Genomic DNA, 24,046 nt, shown 5'->3' on the forward strand with positions numbered 1-24,046 from the left:
AAGATGTTTACTTTAACACGTGCTCCGTGTATATAAAATTATGCAATTATCCTCCATTAACAGTATAGCTTCGCAGTGATTAAGCACTCTTCGCAATTTTTTTCGGACTTCATCTACGGTACTGAAACAGCCAGCGGGAAGGGGGTCATCTTTCCACTAGGCTAGGTCGGTACCAGCTAGCATCGGATTTTCTAGTCTAAGAGTAGCTCAGTTCGGAAGATGATTGTGACGGCTGTGGTGGCTTTACTGTGCGTGGCAGGAGCGTACGCTTCCTTCCTGTGGTTGTTCCACTATATTTTGGCGCCTCTGTGCGGGATTGTGTGCGGTTCGATTCGCTGTCTGCTGCTGCGGGAGAAACTCTACGATCGCTACGGACCGTGGGCGGTTGTCACCGGAGCCACCGATGGAATTGGTAAATGTTATGCGGAAATTTTGGCCCGAAAAGGGTTGAATATCTTGTTGATCTCCCGGACGGAGTCCAAACTGATTAAGGTGGCCTATGAGATCGAACAAAAGTACGGAGTTAAAACCAGGTGGATTGCGATTGATTTCTCCAACGGGCCGGAGATTTACGATAAAATACGGGAGCAGCTTGTTGGGTTCGAAATTGGAATGCTGGGTGAGTGAATGAGTGAGAGTGATTGTTGTGTTCCGCTTAGATGATGTTCTTCCTTGTGCCTTAGTGAACAACGTGGGATTCCTGCCCCAGCTTGGGTTATTCGATCGGATGCTTGAGTCGGACCTGCTGGACTTGATTCACATTAACATGATGTCAATGGCAATGATGACAAGAATCGTCCTACCCGGGATGAAGGCTCGCCGGAAGGGAATTGTGATCAACATCGCATCGACTTCCGCTACCGTGCCGTCACCATACATGGCAGCCTACGGAGCCACCAAGTCGTTCATGAACAGTTTGAGTTTGGCTCTGCAGGAAGAACTGCGAGGATCCGGCGTTGAATGTCAGCTGGTGACGCCGGCCATGGTCAAGACGAATCTCAGTGCAACATTCTACGACAAAATGCCCTGGTACGTGTTTGTGCTGAGTGCAGAGCAGGTTGCCAAGAACGGAGTGTTTCTGATTGGAAAGAGCTGGCACACTTGTGGGCATTGGTTCCACTGTTTACAGGTAAGTGTAAATGGAATTTAACTCTTATCGACTAGTGCAAAAATTGTGTGGAATTGTTCAAAAATTATTGAGTTACAAACGTCATACCCCGACAATCGCTATGTCAACTTCGGAAATAGAAAAATCCAGACGCAATGAAAATACTGCCATTTATTTATGTTATGAGAAAAAAAGTTCAAAAATCCTACTGAATTACGTTAAGCGTAGGCATAGCTAGAACCAAAGTAGGCATTAATTTGTTGTCAGGATAAATAATTTAAATTATTTATTTGTTTACGTCATGGCGTCACCGTGGGTAGGCAGAACCGTTATAATTTTCTTATCAGATTTAAATTGATTCTTAGCGGTGAATAATTGAATCAAACTGTGTATCGTTTACGTTTCCGCTTGCTTAATTTAGTCATTCTCAGTCAGAACTAATATATTAGAGAATTAATTGGTACCTCTAAGCATATAGAACGTTTGGTGTAATCGAAAGTGACATTGCATTTAGCAAAATTGTAGTGAAAGTGGTTGTTCGCAACTATTGTTTTGTGCGTATGATGCGACAAGTGGATTCAGATTAGCCATCACCGGAATGGCACCGGAAAAAGTGTAAAACCCGCTTATATAGGGTGTCTTGTCTACGATCACTGCGCTAAACCGAATAACGCGGCTGAGGAGACCATCACCTGTATGGACATTTGCTAGCAAGTCATCCATCCAAAATACATACGATTAAATACGTCTGCTATGAAAGTACTCCACGAGCGCAAGAGTCTCCTCTGAATGTGCGATAAGTGCATAGAGTTAGTGAACGTGATTGTTTTTAAAAAGCCTTTATAGTGTATCCCAGGCTGTTTTATCATTTTACGCAAATGATGGTCAGGCAATTGGGAACATAGGCTCATACGCTGACTGTGGTATTATCCGCCTCCGCGCGGCAATCAAACTATTATGCCAGTAACAAGAATCATTCCGGTCCTGTCCGTGCGGGTGTACAGAACGGGGCTGTCAAAATTCCAGTCCAAGCAAATGCGATAATTCTTATAATAATTTTACCGATAACGCAATCCCCATTTCTAGCTTTGTGCCTGATTCGCAACCGAATTCCTCCAATCCGCTGCTCATTTACTAGCAGAACGTACGTGGACTACGAACCAGAATCGGTGACCTTTTACCTTTCTCATACTACATTACAACACCTGGTCTGTAGAATGATGGCACCTTATGAGATTCACAATTTGTTTGTACCTTGTACCTCTTCCTAGAAAACTTCCTATTTTTACCCTCTGGAACTGCCGACAAGTATTATTCCGTGAAACCGAAGTGCATTTGGTCTTCGATGAACACCTCAACCAACGGCAGTATAACAGAAGGAGACACAACGGAAGTAAACCTAGAAGTGCCTACAAACGATAACAGCGTGCCTGCTCCCGATCTCGAAGAGATCCGACAGGAAATCAGTCAGCTGAAGAATAATCTCCCACCAGAACTCCACGAAAATGATCAAGAACCGCTAGCAATGGCAATGGACTGAATGGTGTGGTTTGTCCCATCTACAAAAAGGGCGATTGGCTAAATTGTTGTAGTTACCGCGGTATTACGCTGTTTACCACCACCTACAAGGTGCTCTCCCAGATTTTGTTACGTCGCGTATACCCAATAGCAAGAGAATTGGTAAAGTAGTGCCAGGAGGGTTTCTTGGGGGCCCATGCTACCGCGGATCAAATTTTTGCTCCCCGACAAATCCTCCATAAATATATCCGGAATACAACCGGATTGCCCACACTTCATATTGTCGTGGATTTCACGGCAGCATACGATACAGTCGAGCGCGAACTGCTATGGCAACGGTTTTCCGGAGAAACTAATGCGGCTGACCAAAGCCCCTGAAGCAAGTGATGTGTTGCTTTTGTTTCGGCAGCACTCTCGAGTCCTTTCGAATCGCGCAGAGCATGGGCGTAGTGACGGGGGGGGGGGGGGGTTTGGGGTTCAAACCCTTCTTCCCCTTCAGACGAAAATTTGTTTTACACTTTGAAGCTTTAAATTTCTGCTACCAATTGCTTAGAGCACAGGAAAATTTACGGGACCAGTTTTACGATCCTCGTTGTCGTCATCAGTAGCATAGACCTCGTGCTGTTTCAACTAGTCGACTGCATGCAACTCAATCTTGTGTTACTCGTCGCCGATCTTCCAGGCGTTTCAGCAGGCTCACTTTGCAAGACCAAGTTGAGTCATCTGTTCTGGGTGCCCGTGGGGTTGTTAAATAGAAACGTTTTCCTTATGACTCCGGTTCCGGTTCACCGTAGTTTACCGTTTGCTTCACCAGATGTCCGATGGTAATCTCCCCAAGTTGTGTCTGCTGCTCGTGATTCATATACACGCAAATTTAATTTTACGTCCACTATTATGGGACGTAAGAACAATCGGTCAAAAAAAGGGTGGACGTTAATTCAAATTTTAGACGTAAAACGAGACGCCATTAATTCAAATTCCGTATGGGGCCGTGCACTAATTACGTAAGGCATAATGGGGGGAGGGGGTGTTCCGCGAAATCTTACAAATTCTTATTTGGGGGGGAGGGGGGTTTAATCATTTCTTACGTAAGATTTTCACACACGAAAAAATTATGAAAAATTTACATTTTTAATAGCAACTCATGTTACTTGTTACAAAAAATTTTAAATTGATGAGTTAAGTTGTGAAGTGTCGAAATCCTCCATACTGCCAGGAAATGCGAAGCAAAATGCTGAGTATTTTAGCCTTGCCCACTCAGGGAAACAACAGTTGGACTACTTGTTCTAGAGCCATCTGATGTCATCGGTTTATGCTATCCAGCTTTCCACGAGCGATAATGGTGACTGATGGGTACAACTTTCTGAAGGGCACAGCTCGGTTTTGACATTCAATGCAGGAGCGGTAACTGCGGTTACTATGGAGGCCACTACGGTTGTTTGCTGGTTGAGTGGAAAAATTTAAACATTGTTTAGTTTTAGTAGACCAGCCGATAAGCCTTTGTGACTATTCTTTGCTGAAATATTGTCACATTGACCCAATGCAAAGACTATTTCACAAAATGATAGCTAAGAAAGCACAAAAATTCGCTTCTCTTCAACTAAATTCCTCTTCGGCTGGTCCACGAAAACTAAACAATGTTTACCAACCAGCAAACAACTGTAGTGGCTTCCATAGTAACCGCAGTAACCGCTCCTGCATTGACTGTCATAACCGAACTGCGCCCTTCAGAAAGTTGTACCCATCAGCTGCCATTATCCTTCGTGAAAAGTTGGATTATTCCAACATATTTCGTTGCAATTGCTTATCCCAATCCCGCAAGGCAGACGCAAAATCCCTTATGATATCACGAGAAACATTTTTGCTTAAAAGTAGCTTATTCATTTAATGTATAGCAGTATCAATGGAACAAGTGTTTGATAAGCTACTATACAACAAAAATGTTTCTTGGGGTGTATTGTTCTTTTGTTCCTAAAGATCTTGAATGCCGCATGTGACCAGAGTGGGGTCAGTATATTGCTTCAAAGGAAACTACGGGTGGTCATTACAGATCTGTACATTAGACGCAACGGAGTGCCAATTCCAACATAAGACCATGTCGCAAGTCATTTAGAAGAGGCAAAGAAGTTCTTTGTACGCTACTTGACGAGGACACGTGTTCGTGTTTAGACAAGGGTAAGTCGCTGAGAACATTCCGTTCACCTCATTCATAGAAATTTTGTTCAGTCTGTGCCTCACTGTGCCGCTGAGGTGCTGATCGTGTGAAACCTGTCAAACTCGCCTGCGCCCAGTCAGACTGTTTTGATAATAAAAAACATTGGCAGGGCTGCCTATTTCTAACAATTCTATTTTTAAATTTCAAAAAGCTGGGCCACAGTGTACTATGAACTGTGAAATGAATGTACCGCAATTATAATCAATGAGCTAAGTTGGTCCCTAAATTAAGCCTGCAACAATGTTCTAAGCGACTTGTGTTTAGACGATTTAGAGTGGATCAATGCGAATTAAGTAAACGCTAGTGAGTTTCTGAGCATACGTTCTGTTCCTGAGTGGACCATAAAGGGATTTACAACAGGTAATTGATATTGTTTGTTTTTTTTTATTAATTTTTTTGAACTTTAGTTTAGTTGTAAACCTGTTTAAACTTTGTTGACTGTTTCAATGTTCTTTCAATTTCTAATTTTTTAAATAAAACTTGAATTTTGATGTTTTAAAAAATCTTACTAAGATTTTTTATGGGGGGAGGGGGCATTTGCCAAAATCTTACAAAATCTTATATAGGGGGGAGGAGGGGTTCAAAAATGAGGAAAAAGCCCTTACGTAATTATTGCACGGCCCCTATGTAAAAATATTGACGCAAAAGGAAATCACGTAAAATAAATGGACGCAAAAAGAGGTTCTAGTGTACCTCCGCCGCTCTTCGCTTCCAGCTTTTGCTCCGTGAAATATCGTCTACAAGTGCGGGCATGTCCTCCCTGAGTATCGTCAAATCCATAAAAACTACCGGTCTAATAAGGGCTATGTATTTTGTCAGCATCGTACGGTGGCTATCGTTTGCTAGCGGATGGAAGCGTTTTGCGAAGGACAAAGGCTGCTTAAATGCGCCGCAAGATCTCCTTATTTGTGTTAACCGCGGCCACCAGCGATCCCAACGATTATCGTCCACGAAAAGTGCACGTTCGTCTTTTTGAGCCTCTACCAATCAAGTATTTGGTCTGCGACGCATTTATTTTTAGCCCAATCCTACTAGCATCCGCTTTCAGTCTAGCGCAGATGGCCTCCGCCGTTGCGAAGTTCCGGCCTACAATATCAAAGTCATCTGCGTAGCCAAGAAGTTTGCTACTTTCACTGAAAACTGAGTCGCTCGTTTCGATTTTGCTCGTCGGATCATCTTCTCAAGGACGATGTTGAAAAGCATGCAGGTTAAGCTGCCAACTTGTCTCGACTTTTGCCGCGCTTGGAAGGGACTCGATCATATTGACTCTAATAGTCTCTTCCTGCCAAGATTTACAACGTACCACGATGTCAACCGGGAGGTGAAATTTCAACATTTACCTTCTTTTATATCAATTTGTTTTTTTTTTTTTTTTGAAGTCAAATGAAGAACCCGGAGTATAAACCAAAAAAGTTTATGATGATTGAAAATAATTCCCCATTTCCTGAATAAACTCCTTAAGGGTAGGCTATGTAATTTTTTTTTGTAAAACCCCCCCTAAGAAAAATTTTTGGCTACGCCCAAGGCACAGAGGGTTGTGGCTGTCCTGTATGTTATTCAATATCGCTATTAAAGGTGTGATCCAGCGAGCGGACATCGAAACGAGAAGATCGATCTTCATTAAGAGTACCCAATTCCCAGCCTTCGCAGATGACCTCGACATCATTACTAGAAACCTTGGGATGACGAAGGCCGATTTACGCCAGACTAAAAACGGAGGCTAGTAGGATTAGGTTTCAAATCGAAACGTCGAAAACCAAATATATGATAAAAAGAGGCCCCTGAGAAAACAACGTTGGCCTCCCACAAACAGTGACTATTGAGACGATGAAGTGGAAGTGGTTGATGGGTTCGTAGTTCCTATCTTTGGGCACCGCCGACAATAATACGAGTAAGGAGATCCAACGACGCATTAAAGCTGGAAATCGACCCTACTTTTCCCTCCGTAAGACGCTTCGATCTAGGAGCATATGCCGCCGCACAAAGCTGACGATGTACCGAACGCTAATCAGACTGATAGTCCTCTTTGGACTTGAGACAGTAACTTAGCTTACGGAAGACATACATGCTCTTGCCGTATTTGAACGAAAGGTGTTGTGGACTATTTTTGACGTACAAACTGAAAGCGAGGAGTGGCGAAGACGTATGAACCATGAGTTGCAGGTACTATTAAGACACACAACCACAAGTGACGATATTCTTCTATACGCACCCGCGACTCTCACAGTCATGAGCCGGAACATACTGTTTAGCGTCGCGCGATTCTGATTGGAGCGTAGCGCAGCGATCCAGAGTAGATCTCCATACCGCAGTATCGACAATAGTACACTAGCCAGTAGCCGCCGTTTACTACTACTTATTCGGGTTACCGCATTGACGGGCTTCGACACTTTCTCTTAAGCGCAATCGAGGTGGCTATTTGACGCCAGATCCTCGGCTGGCTTTCCTGGCTTCTGCAAAGCACCAGCGTCTGGATTTTCCACCTGTTTACGAAGCTACCGTTTTTCTGCAGCACTGTCCTGAACATGTCCGGGCTACGTTAGGAACTCTACCCAAAACGAGCGCATTCTTGAAAGCCTTCAGCCGTCTAGCCACAGTTAGTAGTTCAGCATTAGAGACTTGCAGACCGTCAGCGTTGTCCCTCTCTTCTGCACCGTACGGTGTTGGCGGTCACATCGTAAGGTCGTGCGTCGGGAATTGTCCCTCCACGGTGGCCTTCGGCATAACCGACCGCAACTCCCTGGCTGTCGCAGGTCATTTGACTTTTGCCATCACGATGCGGTACGCATTGCCTCAAGGGCATAGCTTCTTGGAGCAGTCACATTTCCTCAGATGTATCTTATGTTTCAAGGCAGCCCTGGCCACCCTGTTTGCCGCGTTACGCTCTTCCCGATCTGCTGCAGTTCTGGCTCTTTGTACGTGTGGCTCTGAGATAATAACGTCTGAGTAGAATACGAAACCTGAAATTAAATAAAAGAACACTTTTTCTAAATTAAATTCAACTATTTATATTTATTCGCGACAGGTACGTATACTGAGTTCGAATACAGACACTGATGAAGCATGCAAGTCCCTGGCGAAATACGTAGCCCTCTCCAATCTGTATCTGTCACGAATAAATGTAAACAGTAGAATTTAATTTCGAAAAAAATTTCTTTTATTTAATTTCAGGTTTTGTATTCTACTAAGACGCTCCAAAAAACTTCAGTTTTTCTAGTCTTCACTACACCATCTTTTTGCACATACGACAGAATCTCATCCGTTGCAATCGCACTGGTCCAGATTGTATAACGCAGTGGATGGTGTTGTACGTCCAGCACGATATCTCAGCTGTCCATTGACCAATAAAGTTGATTTTTATTGGTCAATGGACAGCTGAGATATTGCGATGGACGTACAGCACCAACCATTGCGTTTTACAAATCTTTACTGTATATGCCGAGCATCGGTAAACGGTTTTATCATGAGAAAACAGCGACGCGAGTGTTTCAACTCGCCTATAACAATATGCGACTTACATTCACGCTTCATAGCTTCGCTAAATATACGAATATCATGTGCAACGCAAAAGTTCGAAATAATACCTTCTGCTGCCTGTAAAGTCACTAACACTAGTTTAAACTATTCCCTTTTCGTGGTAATATTATTTTGAATACTTTCCGGTGTCCCCAGGCATCCTTTACCCGCTAAATCGAATACAGTCAATGTTCAATAAGCAATTTTTGAACGAATTCTGATGTTCACAATGAGGTTCTGTTCGTGATAAATTCCAAAGCTGATGCGTGCATTATCGGCGAGCCAGGCGAATAGTGTTGTTCATGAGGGATGGTCATCGATTCAAATAATCACTTTTTCGCGAATTCTTCAACCACTTCCTTCTTTTGATCCTCATCTTCATCAGGCGTTTCTCTTTTCCTTTAATCCGAACGTGGATTGAGGACTGGAGAACATCTCGGCGTCTCCGGTACTTCGGCAACTCTCTTCTTCGTAGCTTCGCTTACAAGGAAACATCACTATCGGTCACAGGCAGGCTTGTTATTTCCTCACTCATTGTGCAAAAAGTGCAACTTTTTTTGTTCCACACAATGAGCAGAACTGCTTTCAGAAATGAGAAGTAAATCCACACAATGAGAAACAGACTAAACACAATGAGAAAAACTGACGTGCAGAAAAATTTCTTAATGCGCTCTTTAAATGAGCAACTTTCGGTTTTGCTCCCGGTCTTCTTGGTAGCTACAGCAGTAAACCTGGAAACAAAACAACCGGTGCGCGTACAGCAACTATAGACTCAGAGGCGTCAAGACAATCAAAAGTCGTTATATTTTGAATCTTAGCGGAGAATTGCCTTTGTTTATAATGGGACTTTCCTGTTGGTACGCGTCAAGAAGCAAATGTATGGGAATTCAAATGTTGCCATATCTAAATAACATTTTTCGCACTGTTGCCGTTGTGACATGCCTAACCATATTATGCAGTTGCGTTCACGGGCAGCCAAACTCAACTGAATATACTAAATGTAAGAATCATGATTCAACTGCATTAATGGATTAATATTTTTCTGATGGAAATGACCGCTACTGACAATCGTCGTTTTTTCTCAACGCACTACCCATGTTAAAACTACCCGTAGTTGTCATACGTCAGCGCATCGCATCAACTTATTCAAAGTGTATTAACATTCTCCTCAATGAGTAGCACAGTGTGCGGTTGCTCATACAACTGCGTTCAGCGAGAAAGAACACAGTTAAAATGAAACGGAGCAGAATAAATCGCGTTGAAGACTGAGCACAGTTTGAATTTTTCTCTTCTCTTTTTTGCTTCTGAGGAGGTGCCATCCCTGGTCACAGGCTTTGAACTTAACGATATACACCATAGTGTAGCCCTGTCGATCCAGAACTTCACTGCACTGCTCGTATAGGTGTAGCCTATGGAACTTTTTTGAGAAAACTTGACTTGAAATTTGTATGGCAATAAGATTCAATGGAGGCGCATGGTACATTGTGAATCCTGAATCCTTGATGAACAAAACGAAAAGAAAATGATATTGTTTGAAAAAGAATTATTTTATTATGCAACAACCGTTTCTAAAATCCCTTTTTTGTCCACCTGGAAGTGTTATTAAACTTGTCCCCTACTAATAATTTGTTAATTGCGGTACAAGTTATTCGTTTACGGTACCGGAAACCGGATAGAATTTTCTCTCTATTTAACTATTACTAGATATTGTGGCATAATTGGGACAAACTTTCAACAATGTTTACAATACGTTTGCTGCTAGATAACCAAATAAAGCTTTCTTCTTTGTTTTTCTTTGTCAACTATCATGTATAAAACAGCAAGAAACAAAGATTATGATAATTTTTATGTGCCAAACTTCGTTTTGTGTTTTATTAACCATTTTCCCCCTTGCCAAGATAGACCCATTGCTATGAATAGTTGTCAATGTCTCTTAAATACCTACATAATTGAGGTTGTTGCCTGCAATGTTCCTACGAATAGTCCTACCCGGCTGACACTTGGCTGAAAACTCGTTGTAGCCCGATGATGGCTCCTTTGCTGTATAATTTGTCCTTCGTAACGGTACTTGGAGGAAGAGATCGTGGTTGAGCTCGTAGACTAATATGGTTGAGAAGCCATGAGCAATCGGCCCACATCATCAGGATATCAGCTACAAGGATTGCTCGGCACAGATTTCTCCTGGTTGCTAGGATGTTCAGTCCAATTAGCACCAAGCGCGCTTTGAGTCTTGGTAGCTGGAGCGGGTTGTTCCATGGCAGGCGACGGAGGGCGAATCTGCGTTGTATTTTATCTAACGCCATTGAGATAATAGGAATTCCAGACCGCCCAGCAATATACCAACGTCGAATGGACAAGCGCGCAGTACAAATTCTTCGAGCAATGTACCGGTGAAGCTTTTCGCAGTTCTCATGATTAGACCAAGACTGCGGGATGCTTTAGCAACGATGTAGCTGATGTGCTTGCTGCTTGTAGGTGAGCTGTGAGTCAAGCAGAACTCCCAAGTCCTTGATGCAGGACTCTCTTTTAATTAGTTTACCGCCTAAATCCTAGATTATAGTCGTTACACCATTTAGAAAAGCTCTCCAGTTGCTGTTGCAGGAACATAGCTACTTCTACTTTTTTGACCGCGAGATAGATCTTAGCAAAGGAAAGCCTGAGTCCCCGTAGAGAAAAATTTACATCGTTGACGTATAGCACGAATATAGCCTTGTGGAATACTCTGGTCGATGTAGATTGCATTCGTTTGGACCACCTAGACCAACACCTAGACATGGTATCCGTATCATAAGTAGTAAATGAAAGGAGATTCGTCGTGGTTGATCGACGTGGCATGAATCCATGTTGAGAACCGTCGATGAGTTGCTTACAATGGTAGAACACTGGTCCCAAAATTACTATTTCGAATAGCTTGGATGGCGCACACAAAGCGGCGTTATTAAACTTTTCTCCTCGTAATAGCGGTACACATGTCTGGTGTTTCGAATTGAAACTGGTAATGAAATTGTTCTGCTAAACAGGGGTAAACCAATTGGTATATTTATTATATCATACAATACGCTACACTTTTCACATTATTTCATTGATTTATATATATTCTCAAACGTAAAACATGAGTTGTATTTGTACTAAATCGGAGTTTGTTACACTGCTGTCACCACAATTTATACTAGGAAGCTCCCATTTTACAACACCTTTCTGTCCCGATGTTTGAGCGCATCATTGAATATATATTTTTCCGCTTAAAGCCATCGAATTTTATGCCATCAATGCCATCGAATTTTATCACATTCGTTCCGTATGACATCCTTAAATGACCGATCAAAATATACATCTGCCGTTTACAAAACCGAGGTTGAGCCAGGCGGCAGTAAAATGATTTTCAATTTTTTCTAAGCGATTTGCGGCAAGTCCATCATTTGTTTATAACCGGACCACGGGTCAATTATTAAAACTTTGTCCCAAAAAACCTCCTTCATCCATAACTTGTCAATTTCGCTGACCATTAAACCAGATTTGCTGGAGTAAATTTGCAAAATAAGGATAGTTTTCAATCGCTGTTTTAAATAACATGATACGTAACAAAAAACAGGTAACGAAGAATGTTTTTTTTTCCGGTTAACTTGCAGCAAAACTATTGTAAATATCGCTGAAAGTTTGCCCTAGGTATGCCACCGTATTTAAAAAAAATTAAAAAATCCGTCCTGTATCATAAACCAATACCTTGTGCCGTAATTAACGAATTATCAGTAGGAGAAAAGGACACACTGTAGCACATTCAATAATTTCTAGTATTTCTGCTTGAAATACAGTCGACCATTGGCCCATGGATATGGATATGTCGACTCCGGGGCCCGTTACCCCAGCTCCAGCTCTGTTGTTTAATTTAAAACCGTCAGTGTAGAAGATTATCGATCCTGGTTGAATATTACGCTCACCTGATTCCCACTCCGAGCGACTTGTTTCTGTCACAAGTGTTCTGTAAATTCACAATGTACCGTGCACCTCTATGAGCAGTGCAGTGAAGTTCCGGATCGACAGAACTATACTATGGTGTATATGGTTAAGCTCTAAGCCTGTGACCGATAGTGATGTTTCCTTGTTAGTTTATCCATTCAATTGGGTGTCTCCTACGTGCTTCCGCTTCGTGCTGCTTACCGATTCATAACTTTTCATTATACACTATGTACTATGGTCGTATCGAAAAATACACTTCATTTCAATAATGATCGCACCGAATTATTTTACTTATAAATGGTCATACCTAAGCATTCAATTCATCTATGGTCGTACCGAACCACATACATCATTTAACAATTGTTATGGTCATTCAACAATGACCGTACCAAATTATTTTGTTCATCGATTGTCTTACCGAACCGTTTAAATAACCTATAGTTGTACTGGACCATATACTTCATTGAGCAATGATCGTACCGTGCCATTTATTCACCTGTGATGCCCAATCATATCATTGGTGAATCCAATCACCAATGAACGTACCGAATCTCGTTACTTATCAATGGTCGTACAGAACCATTTAGTTCATCTATCGAATCATTTCATTAATCTATGGTCGTACCGAACCATATATTTAACTCGAAAATGACTGTACCGAACCATTTTACTTATATTACGAGGAAAAAATCCAATAGTATCCTGTATACTTAGAATATTTAAAAATATAATAACCTTTCACAACTTCTCACTTTTCAGTGTCGGCGGTCTACTTGCAGTGGCTAAAATTATGGAATTTATTTCTCAAGCTGCTAAAAAAATTAAAAATATAAGATACATTGTCCATTAAAAAAAATAGTGGAGCTTTTGGAAACGGTCCATAATCGGCTGGTCGGCGAAGCTTTCGTTTGACGTCGATACAGGAGCGTTGTACGACCGTCATGTCTACTTTGCGAATGCATCTCTTGATTTTACCAATCAACTGTTTGCAATTCAGTTATATTTGTACACCAAAGAGCTTATAATACTGAAGAAATTTTCGATTGGGCGGCAGTTTTGTCGGACTGTGGTTTTTGGGTAAATTTTATTCAATAAAGTTCGAAAATGTAGTTCATTACACATGAATTTTTTTATTAAAACTCACTACACAGTTGAAAGTCGGCCACAGTTAAGGAGGAACTGATCAAAAATCAAGTTGAATAACATTCAAATGAAATCTAAATTAGCTCAATTCAATATGATTCAATTTTCCCATTATTCCACAGATTTGCTGGTATCCACTGCTTCCTGCCAAGCTTGTCGTCCGAATCATGGCCAATCTTTTCAAGCATAGACTCAATAAGATATATTAATTGAAAAATAATTTAGATACAAGAAAAATACAACCGTGGTCTGCGTAGGCTAAGGATAGATAATCCGGTAAGTTGAACCCTGCAGATGTTTAATCGACTGTAGTAGTGGATATCACATCCAACTGGCAACTCTCCGCTCCGTGACGGGACCAAGTCGGCTTCAATCATTTCAAAATATTTCAGCAACAAGTTTCAGGAAAAAAAGACTCCCATAACAAAATTTTCGCTTCCAACCATCATCGAATCAGGTTTCCGAACGTTCTCTCCTCGCCCTTACCCCGACCGACACCGAACAAACTCTTTTTATTCGCAAAATATTTTAAACGAGCTGAATAAAGAGAATTTCACTTATTGGCCAACGGCCGGCTGATTTTTGTTTCTCTTTTATATGCCACCGTCCCACTTGACCCACCCTACCACCCCGATTCGACTAGCAATGTGTATAGTAAAGGGCATTGTGCCAGCCTCCGAGCGAAGCGAGACAAAAACGAACAACCGCAGAAAATCCCGCAACCGAAGGACACACCGCACAGTACCAGTCCAGTTTCCAGTTCCAGTTCCAGTCAGTCAGTAGAGTACACGATGGCAGCTAATAAGAGGACGAAAATCGGACATCGTTCGCATCGCATGGCAAGATTGCCCGTTTCGTGACAAAGTGCTTTTTAAAAGGGCTTGCACAGACACACGCAGACGCCCAATCGTGGACTCGCGGAAAAGTAGGCGTTATAGGTCGAACCAGCAACGTCCGGCGGGGCGTCCGGGCTTTCGGCGGAGCATGCGTGCAACGTAAAGTTTCTCGGGTGACCGTCGCCGCCGCCGCCGCCGTCGGACGTGAAAAGTGCGACGCGACGTGATTGGTTATCGGTTTCGGCTTGGCATTTTTTTGTTCTTTTGTTGTCTCGAGACGTCGCGAAGCGACAGCACCTTAATGGAATGGAGTCAGTGTTGCCAGCTTTCGAGCCCCAACCAGAAGCCGCAGAAGAAAGCGGCATTTTTTCGGCTGATTTTCATTTCGGAACAATTTATGGATCATTGTCCTGTCCCAATTCCGCCAGTAGCGATTGATTCCGTTCGAAAATTCCCGACTAGTGGCTTCTGGTTTTTAGCGGAGAAATGCGTCCTCACAATGCGCCTGTGCGATGGTGAACAACCAGTCTTCTCTGCTGACGACACGACACTTTGGTCGGATTTTTTTTTTTCGGGCGAATCACGGAACCAAAAGAAAACTCGGTCAATTAAAATGGAGCAGCAACAGCAGGGACAAATCGAACCGATTCAGCACTTACATATTGCTTTGTTTGATCGAATCCTTTTAGGAAGCGAAAATATTTACGCTATTTATAAATTGTTGCCCGATTCATGAATAAAACATCGTCTCGGAGTTTCACAAAGGAATTTTGGCAATCTGGAGAGGGCCCATTTTGGGAATTGATACAAGCCGTTTGCACATACGTGTGATTGCACATTTCGGGTGTCTCGGCACAGCTTCATGTTTCGGGAGGGTTCAACAACAAGGCAGAAAACGGACGCACACGGGGGATTTTCGTTCAATGTATAACACTGGACCATAACTGGGCAAGAAAGTCTCCGATCGGATTCGAATAAGCAGTGGATCGTACATTTTAAGCAATTCCATTTACAGTCAGTCCGCAATCATGGGTCACACACAGGCACAATTGTGGGTTATTCTAGCTTTAACTGCTAATTTCCGTTTGAATATCACCTAGTAATTGATCAAACTATTGGTGCCACTTCTGAGTAACAATTTTGTCAATCAATAATAATTATTAGTATAAAATTAATGCATTAATCGGGAGTTAAAGTTCAAATGACCCATAACTGTGTGTGACCCATGATTGTGGACTGACCGTAGTTCTTTTAAAGAAATTGGAAACTTTCTTTATAATAATTGGATTTTAATGCATTAAAACCACAGTCTAACATGTGGACACTCGACTGTTAGTAGATTAGGCAGTACAAGGCGCTGCAATCCAAATCCATTTCGAATACAAAGCTAATTGTACAGCGCAGTCAGAATTCTGTGTCGGACGGAGATTAAAGATGCTACATCAAAGCGTTCTAATACAGTAGACTCTCAGAAAAGTTAAGCGAATATCAGCTCTCATGCAACGCTCTAAAAAGTTAATTTTTGCCTTAACTTTTCTGAGAGTTTGAATTTATTGGTTGTCCAAGCGTTTCTTGCGTAAACACACGTGTGTTTACCTTCTATCTTTATTTCTCATTTTTCGGCTTATTGTCACCTTTCCACAGTTTCATACAGAGTCGCATCATAACTGGGATTAAATTAAACTTTTGCTTCGGACAGTTGCAACAATAGTTCAATACGGGCATATAGTTACTTCAGGATTTTTGGAAATATACTGGAAAAGTGCAAACTCAGATTGAATTTTAAATGCAAAAGAAGGAACAGCAAGGTACTGAATCAAAACGTAGACTACGAAAAAACAAAAGTAAACTAGTGTAGCCGACTGTTTTAAACTTAGTGAAAGGTGTTATTTTATAAAAAACTTTATGAAACTAAGTATTATTTCATAAAGATATTGCTACATATTTCTTTCCATTACAACTTCCAGGTACATAAAAATATGTATCCTGTATCCCGGAATGCATTTTTAACTTTTGTATTAATCATTTTTAATGACTTTTAGGACTACTCAGAAAAGTTAATCGACCCATTCCCCAATCGATTAACTTTTCCGAGAGTCTACTGTATAGGTCGATATTTCTGCAACGACGACTTGCACAAGCCAAAAATTGATGACAAATGCAATTCCGAAATCGACAGAAAGTTGTCGAACAAAACGCCACATGGTAAGCCACATAGTATAAGTTGTCCCAGAATGTCTTAATATGATTTCAAAATTACAATACGGCGTCGATTTTCGATTAAATTCAATTTTTATTTCATTTGTATGTTCTCAATAGCATTCTTCTACAGTTTTCAGTTTTCTTTTGGGAGTTTCTTAGATTTGTAGTTTTTGATACAAATTTAACTCCATTGGCTTTGTACCAGGAAATGTTCAATGGCTTAATAACGCGTACCGGCCGCGTGCCTAGCTTAACAGTAGGCCCTGTAGTGGTCTTCAGCTTTTTATTGAACTACTTCTACCAACCAGGATAGAAACTTCCCTTTTGTATGCTAACAGGTAAGAATGCATTTATCTTTCCGCGAAGTCTTACCAAAGCGAATAACCTTGCAAGCCGCAAGCGCCTCCTAGGTCAGGGGCGACTCACGACGATGATCTCACTGCAAGGTGGATTGTCGTTTGTCAAGTGCGCTGCCTGTACTCTAGCGTATGGGCCGCGTGCAGCTGCGACTCTGCCATTAGGATCGGGTGGCTAATTTATGACTTAATGCGTCTCGCTGGCTATATTCAAGACGGCAAACCTGTCGTGATACTAGGCATCAGAGCCCTGGTAAGGTTGCATACTTTGAAAACTTATATTACGAATTAATTTGGGAAATCAACCGCAACAGAATACTCGGTATTCACCCAGGCGAACGAAAAAGGGTATCGATTTTTTGAAAATTGGTACTCGGAAACAGGACTCTACTTGAACTGGCACACGCGGAGCACCCTGGCAAGAGAGTTACTGAAGATAAAGGTCAACGTTTATAGCTATTCCGGAAGTGTGATGACCGAAAACGAGAGATTTCTCAAACTGCAGCGTAATTAATGGGTACGCACCGATAAACGACAAACTTGATGGCATGTAGGAGTTCTAAGAGCTTCTGTAAAAGAGTTTCCAAGACATGACATAAAGAAAGCCTCCACTCTATCACAAACGACAACGACCTGAGGTTAATCAACTTCGCGGCAGCTAGAGGAATGGCTACACTAGTTAACAGCATTTATGAACTCAGTAAGCTGAAGGTGATTTTTCATGTAAAATTGGTCGCTGAATCCGAAAATGTGGTCAGAAAAATTTAAAGTAGGATAGTTTTTGAGATATGCATTAAAGTTGAAATTTTGCTTAAAAAAAAGTACATGCACATAAATACAAATTTCTCCGGCTGCGGTGCACCAATTTCAAATCTCTTTTCTCTATATTAAAGAGGAGAAAATTTGCTATCGATTAGAAGAACTTTATTTTTCTGTAAGAATAATAGTTCTGTAGATATTTGAGAATTTGTTCACAACAAAACAAAAAAGAACGCATTTTTTGGAATAATTTCAACTTTATCAAAGGTTTTAAACAAGATTAACGCATTTCAAAAATTTCGTTTGATGTGAGGTTTAAAGGCCGATAAAAAACAAAGAAATCATGGGGTAATGATAACAATCGGTTGAAAATTGTAGAAGTTATGACCATTCTATTAAAACGGTAATATTTGCGCATTTGACTATCATTCTCTTGCAAACACCCCCTTACTAAGCTTTTACCCTCTTACTTGTCCACATGCCACAAATATAATAATCTCTCTCTCTCAATCTCTCTCTCTCTCTCTCTCTCTCTCTCTCTATCTAGCTATCTTTCCTCTCTTTATTTTTCAAACACACACGCATCAACATTAAGGTCGGAGCAAATTTTCCAATTATGTTTAACTGTATTTTATTATATGTAGAGCCATTTGACTCATGCTTAGTATTTTTATGTATTTATTTATTCACATACTTGTAGCATGGGCTACAGGAAGCGAGGATTATTTGTATCCCTGATGTAGTGATAGGATACCAGATGAATCGTTACTTTTCAAGAGATGACGCTTTTCTCAAAATTTGTCGGTTATCTATGTTTACCTGGCTAAACAATACCTAATCTAATATTATCTAATTATCATAATTTCTGCCAAGCTTTAATAAAAACAAACTTTTCCTATACCTCTCCATTGCATCTTACTATCATTCTTTCGTGAACCCGGGAAGGTGATTTTGATACCGTGCGCGAGCCGGGAGCTGAAGATTTTTGCGACATTTCAATTCAAAGAAATTAAATTTCGTGACATGGACGAGATAAACAAAAACAATATTTACCAACAATTTGTTAGTTAAAATGTCAAAGGTTATACCGCCTTTAACGGTAAACACAAAAGAAACAGAGATGAAAGAGAGAGTGCTGTTGCCAAGCTGAGTAATTTTTTTGTTGCGCAAAATTGGGTTGGTTTCAATATGTACAATATGCGTTACTAAGCAACGACATCTGTTGTATTCAACAGGAAAACATTAACAGTTTCAAGCATATTTTCACACATGACGCATGACTAGCGCCAACTTCTGTTTTCAGATACTAGAGGCGGTATCCTATACAGTCTTCAAACTCTGCTTAATGCTGTCTATGAACAAACGCCATAGGGCTCACCAATAGCCCCTTTACATCCAAACAGTAACTTCGAATAGCCCCTTTATATCCAAACACTAACAAGCATTGTCTTAATTGGCATAACATTTATCGAATTGCTTGTCGTGATCTATATAAATGGATACGCAAATGGAAAGTTGCAATGAAGCAGTGAAATTTACCGAGGTTGTAAAAATATGGTTTCCACAGGCGTAACAGAGTTTCTGTGGATTATTTTCACGTTTAAGCTCATGCTTTGTTACGCTCATTTTTCTTACTGTTCTTACTATTTTCACAATTCTTACTATTAAGAATTCAATCACTCTTCAAGCATGATCATGAGCATGATATTCAAATGCGCAAATATTACCGTTTTAGTAAAATGGTCATAACTTCTACAATTTTCAACCGATTGTTATCATTAACCCCATGATTTCTTTGTTTTTTATCGGCTTTTAAGACCTACATTAAACGAAATTTATGATATGCGTTAATCTTGTATAAAACCTTTGATAAAGTTGAAATTATTCCAAAAAATGCGTTCTTTTTTGTTTTGTTGTGAACAAATTCTCAAATATCTACAGTACTATTATTCTTACAGAAAAATGAAGTTCAACTAATCGATAGCAAATTTTCTCCTCTTTAATATGGAAAAAAGATATTTGAAATTGGTGCACCGCAGCCGGAGAAATTTGTGTTTATGTGCATGTACTTTTTTTCTTTAACCAAAATTTCAACTTTAATGCATATCTCAAAAACTATCCTATTTTAAATTTTTCTGACCACATTTTCGGATTCAGCGACCAATTTTACATGAAAAATCACCTTCAGCTTACTGAGTTCACGATTTTTGTTTTATTTTGTTAACCAGTGCTATCTGTAATACCTATTTTGCACAACGGGACATTCGGATGCATACCGGAAAACACCATGGAGAGACCTGCTCTCAGATCGAACACGTTCTGGTTTATGGTCGACAATCTTCGGATATCGCAAACGTGTGGCAACCGTCAATACGGACCACTGTCTCGTAGTAAGCAGGATGCAAGCAAGTATTCATCGGCGGTTATTAGCGGAAGGAGTTGCTGCAGAGTTCTCGCAGAAAGCTGATGAGAAGAACGATTTAAAGGTTCCATTAGTGCAACACAGGACTTTAAGGTAGTGCGGGACTTTAAAAACTTGTCCAATTTTAGCGAGAAATCCTAACTGGCGAGTCGCTTATGAGGCACATCGTTGTACGATGACGATCGAAAGTCAGTTTCGGATCGAGAATCACACCAAGGCACAGTGGTTCAAACAGCGAAATACGTGATCGTGTGATATTGCGCCGAAACGTGAAGATTTTCGCATGTAGTGTCTTTAGGAACATTTTTTGGTATAATAAGCCCCTTCTTGTGAGAGAAATCTTTGGGTGATTAATTCCCTTCGAAGTGAGATACGAAATTTATTTTCTCGTATATTCGAGATATAGGTGTAGTACTTTCAGCAAAGTTGTTGTAAATATTAATACAAACAACTTTGTCAAAGACACCTTACTTGTATCTCTGCATGGAAATTATCTATTAAGCGTTATTCGTGGACAAACCCTTTAAAACAGTTTTTAAACCCTGACGTGTTCTGGTCAATTTTTACGTGTTCATAGTGTTCTAGAAAGTTGTTTATCTTGCTAAAATCAACGTTTCTGTAGAACATTATTATATGTTATTTTTCAAAGCTTCGGAGATTTTGAGCTTTTTTGGTGAAAAATAGTACTTCTTTGAGCTTAAATATTTGCCAAGGTGGCAAATGGTGGCAGATCAAACAACTCCTACCTAAAAGTACAACAAAAAGCCTGTAAAAGCAAGTGTCAATTGACTGTATCTGTTTGTATCCTCAAAAGTTATAGTTGTTTTAAAAATCCTTCTTCGTCATGTTTACAGAACAATTAAACTGTACTTCGGATGCAATAAACGCCATTTTGTTTACGTTGACAATCTCTTTCTAACAAGTTAAGTTACCAGCCATTTTTCGCCTATTTTCGAATCGAAAATGAATGTAGACTTAAAATTATTTGACGCAATAATAAGAGAAAAGCTTCCAAATAATCAAATCACGAATCACGAATGGCTGAAATCCGAGTCATGAAAGACCGAATTTTCTCGGAATGACTAAGTAAGCAGTACGTCATTTATAGTTAATTATGTTAAATAAAGGTGTAGGTGAGATGACTCATCATCAAATGTTGTTTTGGAAAAAAGCGGAAGGAGAGATCAATGCAAAATTGAACAAAATAGACTTAAGTTAGTTATTTGGAAACTTTTCTCTTATTAATTGCGTCCATTTTAAGTTTACATTAATTTTCGAATCGGAAATAGGCGAAAAAATTGTTGTTAACTTAACTTGGTAGAAAGCGATTGTCAACGTAAACAAAATGGCGTTTATTGCATCCGAAGTACAGTTTAATTGTTCTGTAAACATGACTGAGATGGGTTTTTAAAACAACTATAACTTTTGAGGATACAAACAGATACAATCAATTGACACTTGCTTTTACAGGCTTTTTGTTGTACTTTTAGGTAGGAGTTGTTTGATCTGCCACCATTTGCCACCTTGGCAAATATTTAAGCTCAAAGAAGTACTATTTTTCACCAAAAAAGCTCAAAATCTCCGAAACTTTAGAAAATAACATATAATAACGTTCTACAGAAACGTTGATTTTAGCAAGATAAACAACTTTCTAGAACACTATGAACACGTAAAAATTGACCAGAATAAGTCAGGGTTTAAAAACTGTTTTAAAGGGTTTGTCCACGAATAACGCTTAATAGATAATTTCCATGAAGAGATACAAGTATGGTGTCTTTGACAAAGTTGTTTGTATTAATATTTACAACAACTTTGCCGAAAGTACCACACCTGTATCTCGAATGTATGAGAAAATAAATTTCGTATCTCACTTCTAGGGGAATTAATCACCCAAAACTTTCTCTCACAAGAAGGGGCTTATTATACCAAGAAATGTTCCTAAAGACACTACATGCGAAAATCTTCACGTTTCGGCGCAATATCACACGATCACGTATTTCGCTGTTTGAACCACTGTGCAAGGTCATTCACATGCTCAACCCTTTTCAGTACCTGATCATCAATTTTGTAGTCGAAAATTGTAGGCAATTTGATTCGGTGGAACGTCAAAACCACGCATTTAGAAACGCTGATGGTCAAGTTATTCACTTTGCACCAATTTACAAATATATCCAAGAGAAGTTGAATCAAAACGATCAAAACACCGGCAGCCGACGGTAAAATAGTCGTATCATGGCGAACACCATTATTCCGTGCTATGCGAGACTGGTTATAGTCTCCGCATACCAGCAACAGATTGGATTTATCGTTACACAACTCGTTGACCGTTGCTATATGCTCACTTAACACGGCAGAATCATAACTTTTCTCAGGTGGAATATAAAGCATTCAAAGTAGAATGTTCATACCCCGTATTATGGTAGCAACACATATCTGCTCCAGATTCCTATCGTTCACTGTTTCAATCTGGTTGCAAACATGTTTTTGTGATAACGCGATTAACACTCCACCAAACCGTTGTCTACTGCTGTTGAGTGGACGGCGATCACACCGAAAAACATTGCAACATGTACCAAAGAGTTAGTGTGACAGAATGCAGTCGTCAAGACCAGCTTCTGTAACGTCCTAATTGCAATCAAGAGTAGCAAGAAAAACATCGTCGACTTTCGTCCTAAGTCCTCGTACATTTTGGTAATACATCCAGATACGGTCGGTATCGTTGCAGGGTGTCTCGGTTGTAGGTACTGCATCAAGCTGCGTCGGTTGACTATCCTGCAACGCCGATGTTGGTAATTTCGCACTTCCCTGGCTGGCAGCATAGGCTCGACTGCGGCGGGGAGGTTAGGGGCTTCCATGTAACCAACACAGGTGCGCCCCGGTGTCTCGTTGTGTATCGTCAGTGGTGGAACAAGCGGTCGTCTGCTTTCTTGCAGTGTTTCAAACAGCCGAGGATCAGGGAGCAGGCTATCTTCGATGCAGACCCCGTACCGGCTGAATGGGTGCTGCTGACGTGGATGCTAGTGTTAGGGGCGGTTGAATAGTGGCAACCCAAGACTGACGAAGGAGGGACGCGCCATGAATTCGGCACCGATTCGTTACATTGTTGACGAAAAAGTAAAAGTAACTAAGCTATGTGTGATCAAAGCGCACGAATCAGTTTGATCAGTTTCGCCAGATAGCTATGTCCTGACATTATCTGCCACAGCTCATTTCGTTTGACTGAATCGTAAGCTATCTTAGAATCAATAAACAGATGCTGAACGTGCAAGTTGTATCTCCGGAACTTGCCCAGTAACTGGCGCAGGGTAAACATCTGAAGTGTGACCTTCATGACGAACCAGCTTAGTAGTCGCTGACGAAGAACACCGCTAATGTCCTCAAATCAGTGGTAATCAGTATTTAAGTTATTTCTCTAGTATTTTTCAAACAATCCAATTTGCGGCCTCGATCCAATATGTTTCAACAAACGACAATGAAAGTTTGACGTTTTTTTCTGGCCGTTTCACATCACATCAGCAGGGCCGGAGAAATGATGTACCCAAGGATCCTGATCATCAAAGTCGTGTTCCCAGCAGTGTGGTGACGCCATCTTTGAAATCTTCGAAATAGCAGTAACTGAGATTCGACCCCATTCTGTTTCGAAGTACCGTTTCAGCAATCAAATTTTACTGCCTTAAAAATTCTTCTGACAGACCAATAAAACTATAATTAGCTCGGATCTCGTTACCCGCTGGAATCAGTTATTGCTTCATTTATGATTTAAACCCTATGCGCATTTCATCGAACACATTTTTATTTTTTTTTTCTTTTATTTTGCGAAAACCTTGATCCCAGTAGCCAGCCAGTGGTTTTATCACTATAATTTTAGACGAAAAATTTGTACCGTTTTCGATTTTCCTGACCGCGTTTACGACCCGGCTGACCGGAGCTGAGCTGCGCAGTAGCTGCGCTGGCAGCGGAGTGACTCCGAATGGGGCTGGTCAGGAATCGACCGGCCCCAGAACTTCGATATAA

At 40.7% G+C, this 24,046-nt stretch overlaps 1 protein-coding gene across 1 annotated transcript; it reads left to right on the plus strand.

Moving 5' to 3' along the window:
* Nucleotides 1–219: 219 nt before the first annotated feature.
* LOC128739350 (inactive hydroxysteroid dehydrogenase-like protein 1) lies at nt 220–24,046 on the plus strand. The gene is made up of 3 exons (XM_053834832.1): nt 220–619; nt 684–1,129; nt 23,870–24,046. The coding sequence occupies exons 1-3, from the start codon at nt 220–222 to the stop codon at nt 24,044–24,046; spliced, it is 1,023 nt and encodes a 340-aa protein (XP_053690807.1).

The sequence above is a fragment of the Sabethes cyaneus genome, chromosome 3, assembly GCF_943734655.1.
Source record: "Sabethes cyaneus chromosome 3, idSabCyanKW18_F2, whole genome shotgun sequence".
NCBI lineage: Eukaryota > Metazoa > Arthropoda > Insecta > Diptera > Culicidae > Sabethes > Sabethes cyaneus.

Coding starts and splice junctions, on each gene's coding strand:
- LOC128739350 (XM_053834832.1), top strand. CDS start 220: ATGATTGTGACGGCTGTGGTGGCTTTACTGTGCGTGGCAGGAGCGTAC. Junction 620..683: donor GTTCGAAATTGGAATGCTGG/GTGAGTGAATGA, acceptor CTTGTGCCTTAG/TGAACAACGTGGGATTCCTG. Junction 1,130..23,869: donor ATTGGTTCCACTGTTTACAG/GTAAGTGTAAAT, acceptor TGATCCCAGTAG/CCAGCCAGTGGTTTTATCAC.